This window comes from Engystomops pustulosus, chromosome 7, assembly GCF_040894005.1.
Source record: "Engystomops pustulosus chromosome 7, aEngPut4.maternal, whole genome shotgun sequence".
Lineage (NCBI taxonomy): Eukaryota > Metazoa > Chordata > Amphibia > Anura > Leptodactylidae > Engystomops > Engystomops pustulosus.
The window spans coordinates 10,201,717-10,217,158 of NC_092417.1; the positions used below are offsets into that span (position 1 = coordinate 10,201,717).

A 15,442-nucleotide genomic window follows, 5' to 3' on the forward strand; every position below is an offset into this window, starting at 1 on the left:
GGTGATTAGGTGTGGGGGTCACAGTCCTCGACCCTTTGTGGTGATTAGGTGTGGGGGGTCGCAGTGCTCGCCCCTTTGTAGTGATTAGGTGTGGGGGTCGCACTGCTCGCCCCTTTGTGGTGATTAGGTGTGGGGGGTCGCAGTCCTCGCCCCTTTGTGGTGATTAGGTGTGGGGGTGGCAGTGCTCGCCCCTTTGTGGTGATTAGGTGTGGGGGTCGCAGTCCTCGCCCCTTTGTGGTGATTAGGTGTGGGGGTGGCAGTGCTCGCCCCTTTGTGGTGATTAGGTGTGTGGGTCGCAGTGCTCGCCCCTTTGTGGGGATTAGGTGTGGGGGTCGCAGTCCTCGCCCCTTTGTGGTGATTAGGTGTGGGGGTGGCAGTCCTCGCCCCTTTGTGGTGATTAGGTGTGGGGGTCGCAGTGCTCGCCCCTTTGTGGGTATTAGGTGTGGGGGTCGCAGTGCTCGCCCCTTTATGGTGATTAGGTGTGGGGGGTCGCAGTCCTCGCCCCTTTGTGGTGATTAGGTGTGGGGGTCGCAGTCCTCGCCCCTTTGTGGTGATTAGGTGTGGGGGGTCGCAGTCCTCGCCCCTTTGTGGTGATTAGGTGTGGGGGTGGCAGTCCTCGCCCCTTTGTGGTGATTAGGTGTGGGGGGTCGCAGTGCTCGCCCCTTTGTGGTGATTAGGTGTGGGGGTCGCAGTGCTCGCCCCTTTGTGGTGATTAGGTGTGGGGGTCGCAGTGCTCGCCCCTTTGTGGTGATTAGGTGTGGGGGTGGCAGTCCTCGCCCCTTTGTGGTGATTAGGTGTGGGGGTCGCAGTGCTCGCCCCTTTGTGGGGATTAGGTGTGGGGGTCGCACTGCTCGCCCCTTTGTGGTGATTAGGTGTGGGGGTCGCACTGCTCGCCCCTTTGTGGTGATTAGGTGTGGGGGTCGCAGTCCTCGCCCCTTTGTGGTGATTAGGTGTGGGGGTCGCAGTCCTCGCCCCTTTGTGGTGATTAGGTGTGGGGGTCGCAGTGCTCGCCCCTTTGTGGGGATTAGGTGTGGGGGTCGCAGTGCTCGCCCCTTTGTGGTGATTAGGTGTGGGGGTCGCAGTCCTCGCCCCTTTGTGGTGATTAGGTGTGGGGGTCGCAGTCCTCGCCCCTTTGTGGTGATTAGGTGTGGGGGTCGCAGTCCTCGCCCCTTTGTGGTGATTAGGTGTGGGGGTGGCAGTCTTCGCCCCTTTGTGGGGATTCGGCGTGGGGGTCGCAGTCCTCGCCCCTTTGTGGGGGTCGCAGTACTTGCCCTTTGTGGTCGCCGTCTCTCCCGGTTAGTTGCGCCTCGTCTCCCGGTGCTGACCGCGCAGGTTTTCCTGGGTGTTTATATAAGTGGCCGCACATGTCACTGCGATACATCCGCCTGCCACCTCCCAGGAGCCGCTCCGCAGGCCGCAGCCAGGGATTTCCAGGAAATTTCTTGGCTCTTATTGTGTCTGAAGTAAAAATTGTCATAAGCGCGAGCGCGTCTGTCACCCGCAGATTATACTCCAAGAGCAAGATAATCATGGAGGACGGGGACACCGCGCTCACCATGTACTAAGCCGCCAGCAGGGAGGACTGTATCACGTGTTATAGGATCAGATACACTGCTCAGCACGCAGTATCACACAGGATAGGATTAGATACACAGCTCAGCACTATCACACAGGATAGGATTAGATACACAGCTCAGCACGCAGTATCACACAGGATAGGATTAGATACACAGCGCAGCAGTATCACACAGGATAGGATTAGATACACAGCTCAGCACGCAGTATCACACAGGATAGGATTAGATACACAGCTCAGCAGACAGTATCACACAGGATAGGATTAGATACACAGCTCAGCAGTCAGTATCACACAGGAGAGGATTAGATACAGCTGCTGCACACACTCCAGGCTATGGTCGGTCAGGCTCGGGTATGATATTGGATGTGGCGGTTCTGGTTGGGTCCGGTGGTGGTTCCGGTGACATCCGTGTCCTGGACTGAGGAGGAATTCTCCAGAGATCCGGTGGAGCGGCAGGTTATCTGTCAGTTTATACCATGTGGGGTAAACATGGAGTACTACAGGTACCAGCATGTCCTGCGCTGTGTCACAGACCTCGGGCACTTCTAGCTTTTGTCGTGGCTGTCAGAGCGATGGGAGACGTTGGGTGAGGTGATACAGAGCAGTATATAGCGTATAGTAATAGACACAGATTGTGGGGACTGACAACAGGTTTCCAGTGGGTGGTCATGGCGGCGTTACCATAGTAACCACTCCGTATATTGTACACCTTCCAAGATTATCCAAGGGGAATAACTACACCGGTCACATCCGTCCTCACTGGCCCTGGAGAGCGACGAGGTGCAGTGTCATCAGGGGGACAGGACAGGGACACGCTGACACTTGGGGGGACAGGACAGGGACACGCTGACACTTAGGGGACAGGACAGGGACACGCTGACACTTGGGGGACAAGACAGGGACACGCTGACACTTGGGGGCCAGGACAGGGACACGCTGACACTTGGGGGTACAGGACAGGGACACGCTGACACTTGGGGGGACAGGACATGGACACGCTGACACTTGGGGGGACAGGACAGGGACACGCTGACACTTGGGGGGACAGGACAGGGACACGCTGACACTTGGGGGACAGGACAGGGACACGCTGACACTTGGGGGACAGGACAGGGACACGCTGACACTTGGGGGGACAGGACAGGGACACGCTGACACTTGGGGGGACAGGACAGGGACACGCTGACACTTGGGGGGACAGGACAGGGACACGCTGACACTTGGGGGGACAGGACAGGGACACGCTGACACTTGGGGGGACAGGACAGGGACACGCTGACACTTGGGGGACAGGACAGGGACACGCTGACATTGATACAGATAGAAATCTTGGGGCAGGGCTGTGACAACCTGTCCAATAAGGGCCTTCCTCCTAATCAGGAGATGATACAATATTTCCGGTGTGTGAACATGGAGGATTTCACCATCAGTTATGTTGTTTCAATTAACCGTTTTCATTCCTTTTTTGTTTTTATTTCTTATCTTATACATTTATGCGCGCTCATGAATATGTAAAAGCAGGGCCGGATTAAGGTTGGTGGGGGCCCCTGGGCGCAAAATCTGGTGGAGGCCCCCACTGTGTGCAGCGTGCATACACGTCTTCCTGCACACTATCCACGCAGTAACACCGCTACATACAGCTGCCTCATCCCCAGTAACACAGCTACATACAGCCGCCTCACCCCCAGTAGCACAGCTACATACAGCCGCCTCGCCCCCAGTAACACAGCTACATACAGCCGCCTCACCCCCAGTCACTCAGCTACATACAGCCGCCTCACCCCCAGTAACACAGCTACATACAGCCGCCTCGCCAGTAACACAGCTACATACAGCCGCCTCACCCCCAGTAACACAGCTACATACAGCCGTCTCATCCATATTAACACAGCTACATACAGCCGCCTCACCCCCAGTAACACAGCTACATACAGCCGTCTCATCCATATTAACACAGCTACATACAGCCGCCTCATCCGTAGTAACACAGCTACATACAGCCACTTCATCCGTAGTAACACATCTACATACAGCCGCCTCACCCCCAGTAACACAGCTACATACAGCCGCCTCACCCCCAGTAACACAGCTACATACAGACGCAACGCCCCCAGTAACACAGCTACATACAGCCGCCTCACCCCGAGTAACACAGCTACATACAGCCGCATCACCCCCAGTAACACAGCTACATACAGCCGCATCACCCCCAGTAACACAGCTACATACAGCCGCATCACCCCCAGTAACACAGCTACATACAGCCGCATCACCCCCAGTAACACAGCTACATACAGCCGCATCACCCCCAGTAACACAGCTACATACAGCCGCCTCGCCCCCAGTAACACAGCTACATACAGCCGCCTCGCCCCCAGTAACACAGCTACATACAGCCACCTCGCCCCCAGTAACACAGCTACATACAGCGGCATCACCCCCAGTAACACAGCTACATACAGCGGCATCACCCCCAGTAACACAGCTACATACAGCCGCATCACCCCCAGTAACACAGCTACATACAGCGGCATCACCCCCAGTAACACAGCTACATACAGCCGCATCACCCCCAGTAACACAGCTACATACAGCCGCATCACCCCCAGTAACACAGCTACATACAGCCGCATCACCCCCAGTAACACAGCTACATACAGCCGCATCACCCCCAGTAACACAGCTACATACAGCCGCCTCATCCCCAGTAACACAGCTACATACAGCCGCATCACCCCCAGTAACACAGCTACATACAGCCGCCTCGCCCCCAGTAACACAGCTACATACAGCCACCTCGCCCCCAGTAACACACCTACATACAGCCACCTCGCCCCCAGTAACACACCTACATACGGCCGCCTCACCCCTAGTAACACAGCTTCATACAGCCGCCTCGCCCCCAGTAACACAGCTACATACAGCCGCCTCGCCCCCAGTAACACAGCTACATACAGCCGCATCACCAGTAACACAGCTACATACAGCCGCCTCATCCCCAGTAACACATCTACATACAGCCGCCTCGCCCCCAGTAACACAGCTACATTACAGCCGCCTCACCAGTAACACAGCTACATACAGCCGCCTCGCCCCCAGTAACACAGCTACATTACAGCCGCCTCACCAGTAACACAGCTACATACAGCCGCCTCGCTCACAGTAACACAGCTACATACAGCCGCCTCGCCCCCCAGTAACACAGCTACATACGGCCCCCTCACCCCCAGTAACACAGCTACATACAGCCGCCTCACCCCCAGTATTACAGCTACATACAGCCGCCTCATCTCCAGTAACACAGCTACATACAGCCACCTCACCCCCAGTAACACAGCTACATACAGCCGCCTTATCCCCAGGAATACAGCTACATACAGCCGCATCACCCCCAGTAACACAGCTACATACAGCCGCATCACCCCCAGTAACACAGCTACATACAGCCGCCTCATCCCCAGTAACACAGCTACATACAGCCGCATCACCCCCAGTAACACAGCTACATACAGCCGCCTCACCCCCAGTAACACAGCTACATACAGCCACCTCGCCCCCAGTAACACACCTACATACAGCCACCTCGCCCCCAGTAACACACCTACATACAGCCGCCTCACCCCTAGTAACACAGCTTCATACAGCCGCCTCGCCCCCAGTAACACAGCTACATACAGCCGCCTCGCCCCCAGTAACACAGCTACATACAGCCGCATCACCAGTAACACAGCTACATACAGCCGCCTCATCCCCAGTAACACATCTACATACAGCCGCCTCGCCCCCAGTAACACAGCTACATTACAGCCGCCTCACCAGTAACACAGCTATATACAGCCGCCTCGCCCCCAGTAACACAGCTACATTACAGCCGCCTCACCAGTAACACAGCTACATACAGCCGCCTCGCTCACAGTAACACAGCTACATACAGCCGCCTCGCCCCCCAGTAACACAGCTACATACGGCCCCCTCACCCCCAGTAACACAGCTACATACAGCCGCCTCACCCCCAGTATTACAGCTACATACAGCCGCCTCATCTCCAGTAACACAGCTACATACAGCCACCTCACCCCCAGTAACACAGCTACATACAGCCGCCTCATCCCCAGTAACACAGCTACATACAGCCACCTCATCCCCAGTAACACCGCTACATACACATGCCTCTCCAGTAACACAGCTACATACAGCCGCCTCACCCCCCAGTAACACAGCTACATACACATGCCTCTCCAGTAACACAGCTACATACAGCCGCCTCATCCCCAGTAACACAGCTACATACAGCCGCCTCATCCCCAGTAACACAGCTACATACAGCCGCCTCACCCCCAGTAACACAGCTACATACAGCCGCCTCACCCCCAGTAACACAGCTACATACAGCCGCCTCAACCCCAGTAACACAGCTACATACAGCCGCCTCATCCCCAGTAACACAGCTACATACAGCCGTCTCATCCCCAGTAACACAGCTACATACAGCTACCTCGCCCCCAGTAACACAGCTACATACAGCTACCTCGCCCCCAGTAACACAGCTACATACCGCCTCACTTCCCCCCAGTAACGCAACTACATACAGACGCCTCATCCCTAGTAACACAGTTACATACAGCCGCCTCGCCCCCAGTAACACAGCTACATACAGCCGTCTCATCCCCAGTAACACAGCTACATACACATGCCTCTCCAGTAACACACCTACATACAGCCGCCTCATCCCCAGTAACACAGCTACATACAGCCGCCTGGCCCCCAGTAACACAGCTACATACAGCCGCCTGGCCCCCAGTAACACAGCTACATACACATGCCTCTCCAGTAACACACCTACATACAGCTGCCTCGCCCCCAATATACACACATACAGCAAATACACACACATTCAGTATATACAGCATTTTCACAGACATACGGGAAATACACACACATTCAGTATACGGAGCATATACATACATACCACATACACAGCATGTAAACATACATCATATATATATATATATTTTTAAATCTGCACATATATATGCTTATACAAATATATGCGTGTATAAAAACAGTATATACATATATACAGTAGATGCATATATACACAGTATATACATATATAGACAGTAGATGCATGTATACACATATACACAGTATATACACATATACACAGTAGATGCATATATACACATATACACAGTATATACAAACATAGACAGTAGATGCATATACACATATACACAGTATATACATATATACACATATACACATATACACAGTAGATGCATATATACACATATACATAGTATATACATATATAGACAGTAGATGCATATATACACACAGTAGATGCATTTATACACATATACACAGTATATACATCATATATAAACACAGATAAATACATATGTAGTGTATACTTACCCTTTTAGGATGACTGGCTGTCGGGTCAGGCGGGTCTTCGGCGTGGGGGGGTCGGTCGGTTGCTGGTTTGGATGTTCGGCCGGGTAGTAGGAGCGGAGGTCAGCCGCTTGTTCCGCGGGGGGGGGGGGGGGGGGAGCGGAGGACGGCAGCTGCTTGTTCTGCCGGGGGAAGGGGGGGGGAGAGCGGAGGACGGTCGCTGCTGCTTGTTCCGCCGGGGGGAGGATGGACGGCAGCTGCTTGTTCTGCCGGGGGGGGGGGTTGTAGGGAGAGCGGAGGGCGACCGCTGCTTCTTGTTCCGCCGGGGGGGAGGAGGAGCGGAGGATGAACGCTTCTTACAGCGGGGGGGGGGGGGGGCGATGTGGTGGATGCGAGCGGAGGAAGGCCGCTTGATCCGCCGCTGGAGGGGGGGGGGTGCGAGGAGCGGAGGACGGGCGCTTGTTCGGGCGCGGGTGGGGGGTTTGGAGTGGAGGAAGGGCGCTTGTTCCGCTGGTGGGGGGGGGGGAGCGGAGGACAGCCGCATTTCTGGGGGGGTTGGGGAGCGGAGGACGGCCACATTTCTGGGGGGGTTGGGGAGCGGAGGGCGACCGCTTGTTCAGGCGGGGGAGGGGGGGTTGCGGAGGGCGGCCGCTTGTGCGGGCTGGGGAGGACGAGCGCGAGCGGGGTTACGAGCGGGCGGGGAGGCGTAACCATGCAGCGAGTTGGGCGGGCAGGGAGGTGGGAACCTGTGCGGGGAGGCGGTCACCTGTGTCGTGGTCGGGCGGACAGCTCTGGGAGGTGGCGGCAGAGGAGCCATGGCCCAGGGGGGGTGATCTGGTGCGGGCCCCCTGGGGGGGCAAGATGGTGGGGGCCCCGGGGCTCTAGCCCCGGGAGCCCCGCCTATAATCCGGCCCTGTGTAAAAGCGTAGTAGTAATGGTAATAAATGGTTTCTGTAGTTGCCATCATATTCTATACAGGTCATGTGCTACAAAGTAACAGAATAAGAACCTTGTCAGGTGAAACAATGGGAATAGGGGCCCTACCTGAGGGATAGTTATATATATGTGTGTATATATGGATGAGCACCAGTCTGGAGTACTGCACTTGTCGCCGGGTTATATATATATATAAATTTTTTTATCTATTTTATTTTTTTTTGTCCTGTAGTATTTCCCTTTTTGTGTGAATTGCACATTTGATGTTCACAATCGCACATTTTGTTTGTATGAAGATGATGACATTCTAATGTGGCAAAAAAATTCCCAAGTTTGCATTAAAATATCTATATATTTTCTTTGTATATTTTAGTCTATTCCTTATTTTTCCATGTAAGCCTCCGTCATATTCTGTTACATCTCTGGGCGGTGCTCCACTCACTGTGCCGCTATTCATTCAGAATTAACGGTTAAACGAGAGGAAAAAAAAAAGTTACAAAGTTTCTGAAAAATTCTTTTCAGACCGCAGCTCGTTGTAGGGCTGGAGGTTTTTGCCGGAGGTAAGAATTGGGTTTTTCTGGGTACAAGAAAGGCGTTTGTGTGCGACCACTTTGTCATCTCTAGAGGGTTAATGGAGGAATAATAGTCTACAACAGCTGCACTGTGTGTGCCACCCCCCTTCCTCCTCCACCCCACACCCCTCCTCTGCTTGCTGTAGTGGGATGGGAAGGACTGGGTTTGGGAGCTGGGGGTGGAGGGGTTTGGTTTTGAATTGTAAGAGCGGAGGCTGTGACTTCCTGTGACTCGGAGCACACTGGCAGCGTGTGAGCTTCTGTCTCTCTCTGGGCAAGAGGTAGTGAAACTCGTAGATTGGAGAAAAACTGGAGGGGGGCAAAGAGAGGAGCCGCCCGATCCGAAAAGCAGCTTTACGAGGATATGTCTCGGATAGAGCCGTTCTCAAGAGCGCGTACAGACCGGTCTAAGGAGGTAGCCTTGAAGGTCAGTGCTCTGGTTCCCATTGTCTCCTGGGGTGTCACCCCTGCGGGTGCTGCCGGTGCTGGGGATGCACTTGGCGTATGGGGAACGGTGGGATGTATAATATATCTATATAACGGAGGTGGGCTTTCGTTAGAGGGGATTCCGTCTCGTGCTTCCATTGTTCCGTAGGTCACAATTACCATCTGTCATTACGCGTTTCGCTGCCAGAGGGGGGTAGACAACGCATCGTTGCCCAATAGGTATAACGCCCTCCGGAGGGTGAAGCCACCAGCTGTGCCACATAAAGGAATTCGAGCAGAGGTTGGGGTCTCTTCTGGAAGGTGACAGCCGGACCCCCTTTGTGTTGCGTGTATACGATCCTTTGGGGTTTGGCATCGCTGCAGAGGACACTTTACCACCCCCAGGCCATGTGGCCGCTGCTACCAGCAAAATCCCCCAAAGGTCTGTGATTTCCTGACCACCATGTGCGGGAAATGACTAACATCAAGACAAGGGGGCAGATACTTTATTATTTTGGGCTGTGGATGCTGCTCTTTTGTTGTCACATCACCCGGCAGGGGGTCTGGTGCTGGTCACAGGGTTAAACGCTATTGTAGACCTTGTCGGGAGTGATGGGTAGACGTAGGAGGAGCTGCTGCGCCAATCCGGGGGCCTTCAATAAATGTCTATAGAGAATTAGGAGAAAAGTTTTTTTTGTGTCCAAATGTTTTTATGAAGGTTTTTGAGGCAGAGGGTATTGTAGATGCTCCTGATTAGAGGGACCGGACATCTGGGTGTCTCATCAGTCAGTGACTACAGATTGGCCTCGTGGCTGAGGGCACTACATGAGGGGGCTGTAACTCGGTGTAGAACGTAAGGTGTAATGGATATGTGGCTGGGTCAGAGGCCGGAGGTGACGTGGCTGAGAAACGTGGTGGACGCCTGGGTTATCAGGATGGGTGACGGTCACATGGGCTGTGAGCTTTTGGTGATGGTCAGTTTGGTTGTCAGATGAGGTGATGGATAGTTTTGTGTCAGCTTTATTATTGTTGATGGATAGTTATTGTCACTTTTGTGATTAATAGTCTTATTAGTAAGGCGGTCAATAAGATTGGTCAGATGATTATCTGCTGGGTTGTCAGGGGAGGTTATAGTAGTTGGGTTGTCAGGTTAGATGTGACGGTTGTCAGACGAGTGGTACGGCTTCAGTATGCGGTGCCTTCTACCATGTGTCACGGACCCAACTGTTGTTCTGTAATACCGGATTATGTACACGTTTGCTTTAAGATCGGGTCATGGACAGTTGTGTTGATGGGGAAGTTGCTGGAGTTTTGTGTAGTGATGTTTGTGGTTGTGTTATGACGGCGCTCGCTCACATCTGTGCTCCGAGATAAGCAGCTGGACTGGAGATAACAATGCAACATGGGATCTAGGTTACTACATCCCTTGTGCCAGGTTCTCACAGTCTTTCATACTGGGCACTAGGATATTCTAATGTGTTCCGGGGTATTACAGTCTTTCATACTGGGCACTAGGATATTCTAATGTGTTCCGGGGTATTACAGTCTGTCATACTGGGTACTAGGACATTATAATCTGTGTTACAGACTGTAATACCCCAGAACACATTATAATATCCTAGTACACAGTGTGACAGAGTATTACAGTCTGGGTTACTTGCATTACTGATTTACCATTTATTACAACCTGCGTTGCTACTTTATGAGTTATTACATTCTGCAAGACAGTTCTAGGTCCTTACAGCCTGTGTTATAAAGTTACAGGTTACAACAGCCTCCGTTTCTGTGTTTCAAATAACTCCAGTCTACAGCGCTGTGTTCCGGGTTACTACGGCCTGCCATGCTGTGCTCCGGGTTACTACGGCCTGCCATGCTGTGTTCCGGGTTACTACGGCCTGCCATGCTGCGTTCCGGGTTACTACGGCCTGCCATGCTGCGTTCCGGGTTACTACGGCCTGCCATGCTGTGTTCCGGGTTACTACGGCCTGCGATGCTGTGTTCCCGGTTACTACGGCCTGCGATGCTGTGTTCCGGGTTACTACGGCTTGCGATGCTGTGTCCCGGGTTACTACGGCCTGCCATGCTGCGTTCCGGGTTACTACGGCCTGCCATGCTGTGTTCCGGGTTACTACGGCCTGCGATGCTGTGTTCCCGGTTACTACGGCCTGCCATGCTGTGTTCCGGGTTACTACGGCCTGCGATGCTGTGTTCCCGGTTACTACGGCCTGCGATGCTGTGTTCCGGGTTACTACGGCCTGCCATGCTGCGTTCCGGGTTACTACGGCTTGCGATGCTGTGTCCCGGGTTACTACGGCCTGCCATGCTGCGTTCCGGGTTACTACGGCCTGCCATGCTGCGTTCCGGGTTACTACGGCCTGCCATGCTGCGTTCCGGGTTACTACGGCCTGCCATGCTGCGTTCCGGGTTACTACGGCCTGCCATGCTGCGTTCCGGGTTACTACGGCCTGCCATGCTGCGTTCCGGGTTACTACGGCCTGCCATGCTGTGCTCCGGGTTACTACGGCCTGCCATGCTGTGTTCCGGGTTACTACGGCCTGCCATGCTGCGTTCCGGGTTACTACGGCCTGCCATGCTGCGTTCCGGGTTACTACGGCCTGCCATGCTGTGTTCCGGGTTACTACGGCCTGCGATGCTGTGTTCCCGGTTACTACGGCCTGCGATGCTGTGTTCCGGGTTACTACGGCTTGCGATGCTGTGTCCCGGGTTACTACGGCCTGCCATGCTGCGTTCCGGGTTACTACGGCCTGCCATGCTGTGTTCCGGGTTACTACGGCCTGCCATGCTGTGTTCCCGGTTACTACGGCCTGCCATGCTGTGTTCCGGGTTACTACGGCCTGCGATGCTGTGTTCCCGGTTACTACGGCCTGCGATGCTGTGTTCCGGGTTACTACGGCCTGCCATGCTGCGTTCCGGGTTACTACGGCTTGCGATGCTGTGTCCCGGGTTACTACGGCTTGCGATGCTGTGTCCCGGGTTACTACGGCTTGCGATGCTGTGTCCCGGGTTACTACGGCTTGCGATGCTGTGTCCCGGGTTACTACGGCCTGCCATGCTGCGTTCCGGGTTACTACGGCCTGCCATGCTGCGTTCCGGGTTACTACGGCCTGCCATGCTGCGTTCCGGGTTACTACGGCCTGCCATGCTGCGTTCCGGGTTACTACGGCCTGCCATGCTGCGTCCCGGGTTACTACGGCCTGCCATGCTGCGTTCCGGGTTACTACGGCCTGCCATGCTGCGTTCCGGGTTACTACGGCCTGCCATGCTGCGTTCCGGGTAACTACGGCCTGCCATGCTGCGTTCCGGGTTACTACGGCCTGCCATGCTGCGTTCCGGGTTACTACGTCCTGCCATGCTGCGTTCCGGGTTACTACGGCCTGCCATGCTGCGTCCCGGGTTACTACGGCCTGCCATGCTGCGTCCCGGGTTACTACGGCCTGCCATGCTGCGTTCCGGGTTACTACGGCCTGCCATGCTGCGTTCCGGGTTACTACGGCCTGCCATGCTGCGTTCCGGGTTACTACGGCCTGCCATGCTGCGTTCCGGGTAACTACGGCCTGCCATGCTGCGTTCCGGGTTACTACGGCCTGCCATGCTGCGTTCCGGGTTACTACGGCCTGCCATGCTGCGTTCCGGGTTACTACGGCCTGCCATGCTGCGTTCCGGGTTACTACGGCCTGCCATGCTGCGTTCCGGGTTACTACGGCCTGCCATGCTGCGTTCCGGGTTACTTCACGCTGCGTTACAGTGTTTTCTGTGTCCATCACAATGTTTTTCCAGCCTGTGTCACTATGTTCTAGGTAGAAGCCGTTCTAGGTTTCTGATTATTACAGATCCTCCTGTGAACCAAATCGTTTGTGGTTGAGGGAGTGTGGAGAGGACGGGGTTAAACATTTAAGCTGTTGGGTGAACTTCTCCTTTTCTGACACTGGACTCAAGAAGAGGGGGGGGGGTAGCTGTATTCGGTTGTGTCACATTCATCTTACATATTGTACATTTTCTTCTCTCAGAAAAATGTGACCCCAAAAAATCAGGTCCCGACTTTTCTATTTCCAGGTCCCTCTTGTCACACAGGACACGTGGTCACTCCTGAGATGGGTCACCGCTGCCGCCATGTTTCTTGAGGGAAATGTGATAATTTAGAATCGCTATACGTGACAGAAGCCGCCATTACTGATACTTACAGGGGGTCTCACAGGCCGGGGAGCAGTCAGGACCTGTATTGGGGGTCTCACTATGGCGGCCATTACTGCTATCTTATAGGGGGTCTCACAGGCCGGGGAGCAGTCAGGACCTGTATTGGGGGTCTCACTATGGCGGCCATTACTGCTATCTTATAGGGGGTCTCACAGGCCGGGGAGCAGTCAGGACCTGCATTGGGGGTCTCACTATGGCGGCCATTACTGCTATCTTATAGGGGGTCTCACAGGCCGGGGAGCAGTCAGGACCTGTATTGGGGGTCTCACTATGGCGGCCATTGTGTGTGGAGGTGACGTGTACCTCACATTACACAACCTGCCATACAGCAAACACTCCTGGAAGTGAGTCAGGGCCAAGTAAGGCGAAGCCTGGGGGGGTGAGCGGACCCTCTGCCCGGGGCGCGGAGCAGACAGGGGTGTACACGCGGGGCGACATGTTACCACACACTAACCAGGATAATTATTACTGATGTCTCAGGGTGAATCACAAGTGTGACGCCTAATAGATTATTCCCAATGTGTGACCCAGGAGGTGTATCTAATCCTGTGTGATACTGCTGCATCTAATCATCCTCTCATATGTGATACTGTCTGCTTAGATTGTATCTAATCCCTTCAAAAGTGATACACAGCTCAGCAGACAGTATCACACATAACATGCTTAGATACACAGTTTAGCAGGCAGTAATACACAGGATAGGTTTAGATACACAGCTGGGCAGAGTATCACAAAGGATAGGATTAGATACACAGCTCATCTGACAGTATCACACAGGATTGGATTAGATACACAGCTCAGCAGTCAGTATCACACAGGATAGGATTAGATACACAGCTCAGCAGACAGTATCACACAGGATAGGATTAGATATACAGCTCAGCAGTATCACACAGGATAGGATTAGATACACAGCTCAGCAGACAGTATCACACAGGAGAGGATTAGATACACAGCTCAGCAGTATCACACAGGATAGGATTAGATACACAGATCAGCAGTCAGTATCACACAGGATAGGATCAGATACACAGCTCAGCAGACTGTATCACACAGGATAGGATTAGATACACAGCAGACAGTATCACACAGGATAGGATCAGATACACAGCTCAGCAGACAGTATTACACAGGATGGGATTAGATACACAGCTCAGCAGACAGTATCACACAGGATAGGATTAGATACACAGCTCAGCAGACAGTATCACACAGGATAGGATTAGATACACAGCTCAGCAGACAGTATCACACAGGATAGGATTAGATACACAGCTCAGCAGACAGTATCACACAGGATAGGATCAGATACACAGCAGACCATATCAAATCCCATACTGTGTGATACACCTTCTGTGTATCTAATCATGTCCCTAATCATGTCTGCTGAGCTGTGTATCTAATCCTATCCTGTGCGATACTGTCTGCTGAGCTGTGTATCTAATCCTACCCTGTGTGATACTGCTGAGCTGTGTATCTAATCCTATCCTGTGCGATACTGTCTGCTGAGCTGTGTATCTAATCCTATCCTGTGCGATACTGTCTGCTGAGCTGTGTATCTAATCCTATCCTGTGTGATACCCCCTGCTGAGCTGTGTATCTAATCCCATCACGTGTGATACTGACTGCTGAGCTGTGTATCTTATCCCATCATGTGTGATACTGACTGCTGAGCTGTGTATCTAATCCTATCCTGTGTGATACTGACTGCTGAGCTGTGTATCTAATCCTATCCTGTGTGATACCCCCTGCTGAGCTGTGTATCTAATCCCATCACGTGTGATACTGACTGCTGAGCTGTGTATCTTATCCCATCATGTGTGATACTGTCTGCTGAGCTGTGTATCTAATCCCATCACGTGTGATACTCCCTGCTGAGCTGTGTATCTAATCCCATCCTGTGCGATACGTTCTGCTGAGCTGTGTATCTAATCCCATCACGTGTGATACGGCCTGCTATCAGTCCATCCCTGCTATGCGGTGCAGCTCTGTGTCCTCTGTCCAGGTATGCCAGTTATGTGTGAGATAAGCGGGGAATGCCCGGCGAGGCCACGGATAACGTGGACGGGGCATGTGAGGCGCAGCACAAGGACCCGTCCGCTACATATCGTTACATCTCTGATACACCACAAGGTTGTGACCTCCTCCGGCAGGAGGGGGAGATTCACCAGATATAGGGGGAAGTGGAATCGGATTGTTCCAGTTCCTATGATACCGGGTCACAGACTCATTATATGTTGGGTCACAGAATCCGTTTTACCAGTTTTTCCACTTTGCCAGAACCAATATAATTGCACTGATTATAATAACATGTCCAAGT

General features: G+C 53.4%; 1 protein-coding gene across 6 annotated transcripts in view; it reads left to right on the top strand.

Moving 5' to 3' along the window:
• The window catches only part of ARHGEF2 (Rho/Rac guanine nucleotide exchange factor 2), a 113,970-nt gene that overhangs the window by 50,235 nt on the left and 48,293 nt on the right, over positions 1-15,442 (top strand). Inside the window, exon 1 of one of the 6 annotated variants that reach the window (XM_072114627.1) lies at positions 1,881-1,930. The exons of 3 other annotated variants lie outside the window; for them this stretch is intronic. In XM_072114627.1, coding sequence (XP_071970728.1) covers positions 1,913-1,930 — 18 coding nt within the window. In that variant the 5' untranslated portion in view covers positions 1,881-1,912. Of the gene's footprint in view, positions 1-1,880; positions 1,931-2,281; positions 2,360-8,693; positions 8,909-15,442 lie in introns of those variants that run through there. 2 more of the 6 variants (XM_072114628.1, XM_072114626.1) reach the window with 2 other exon arrangements.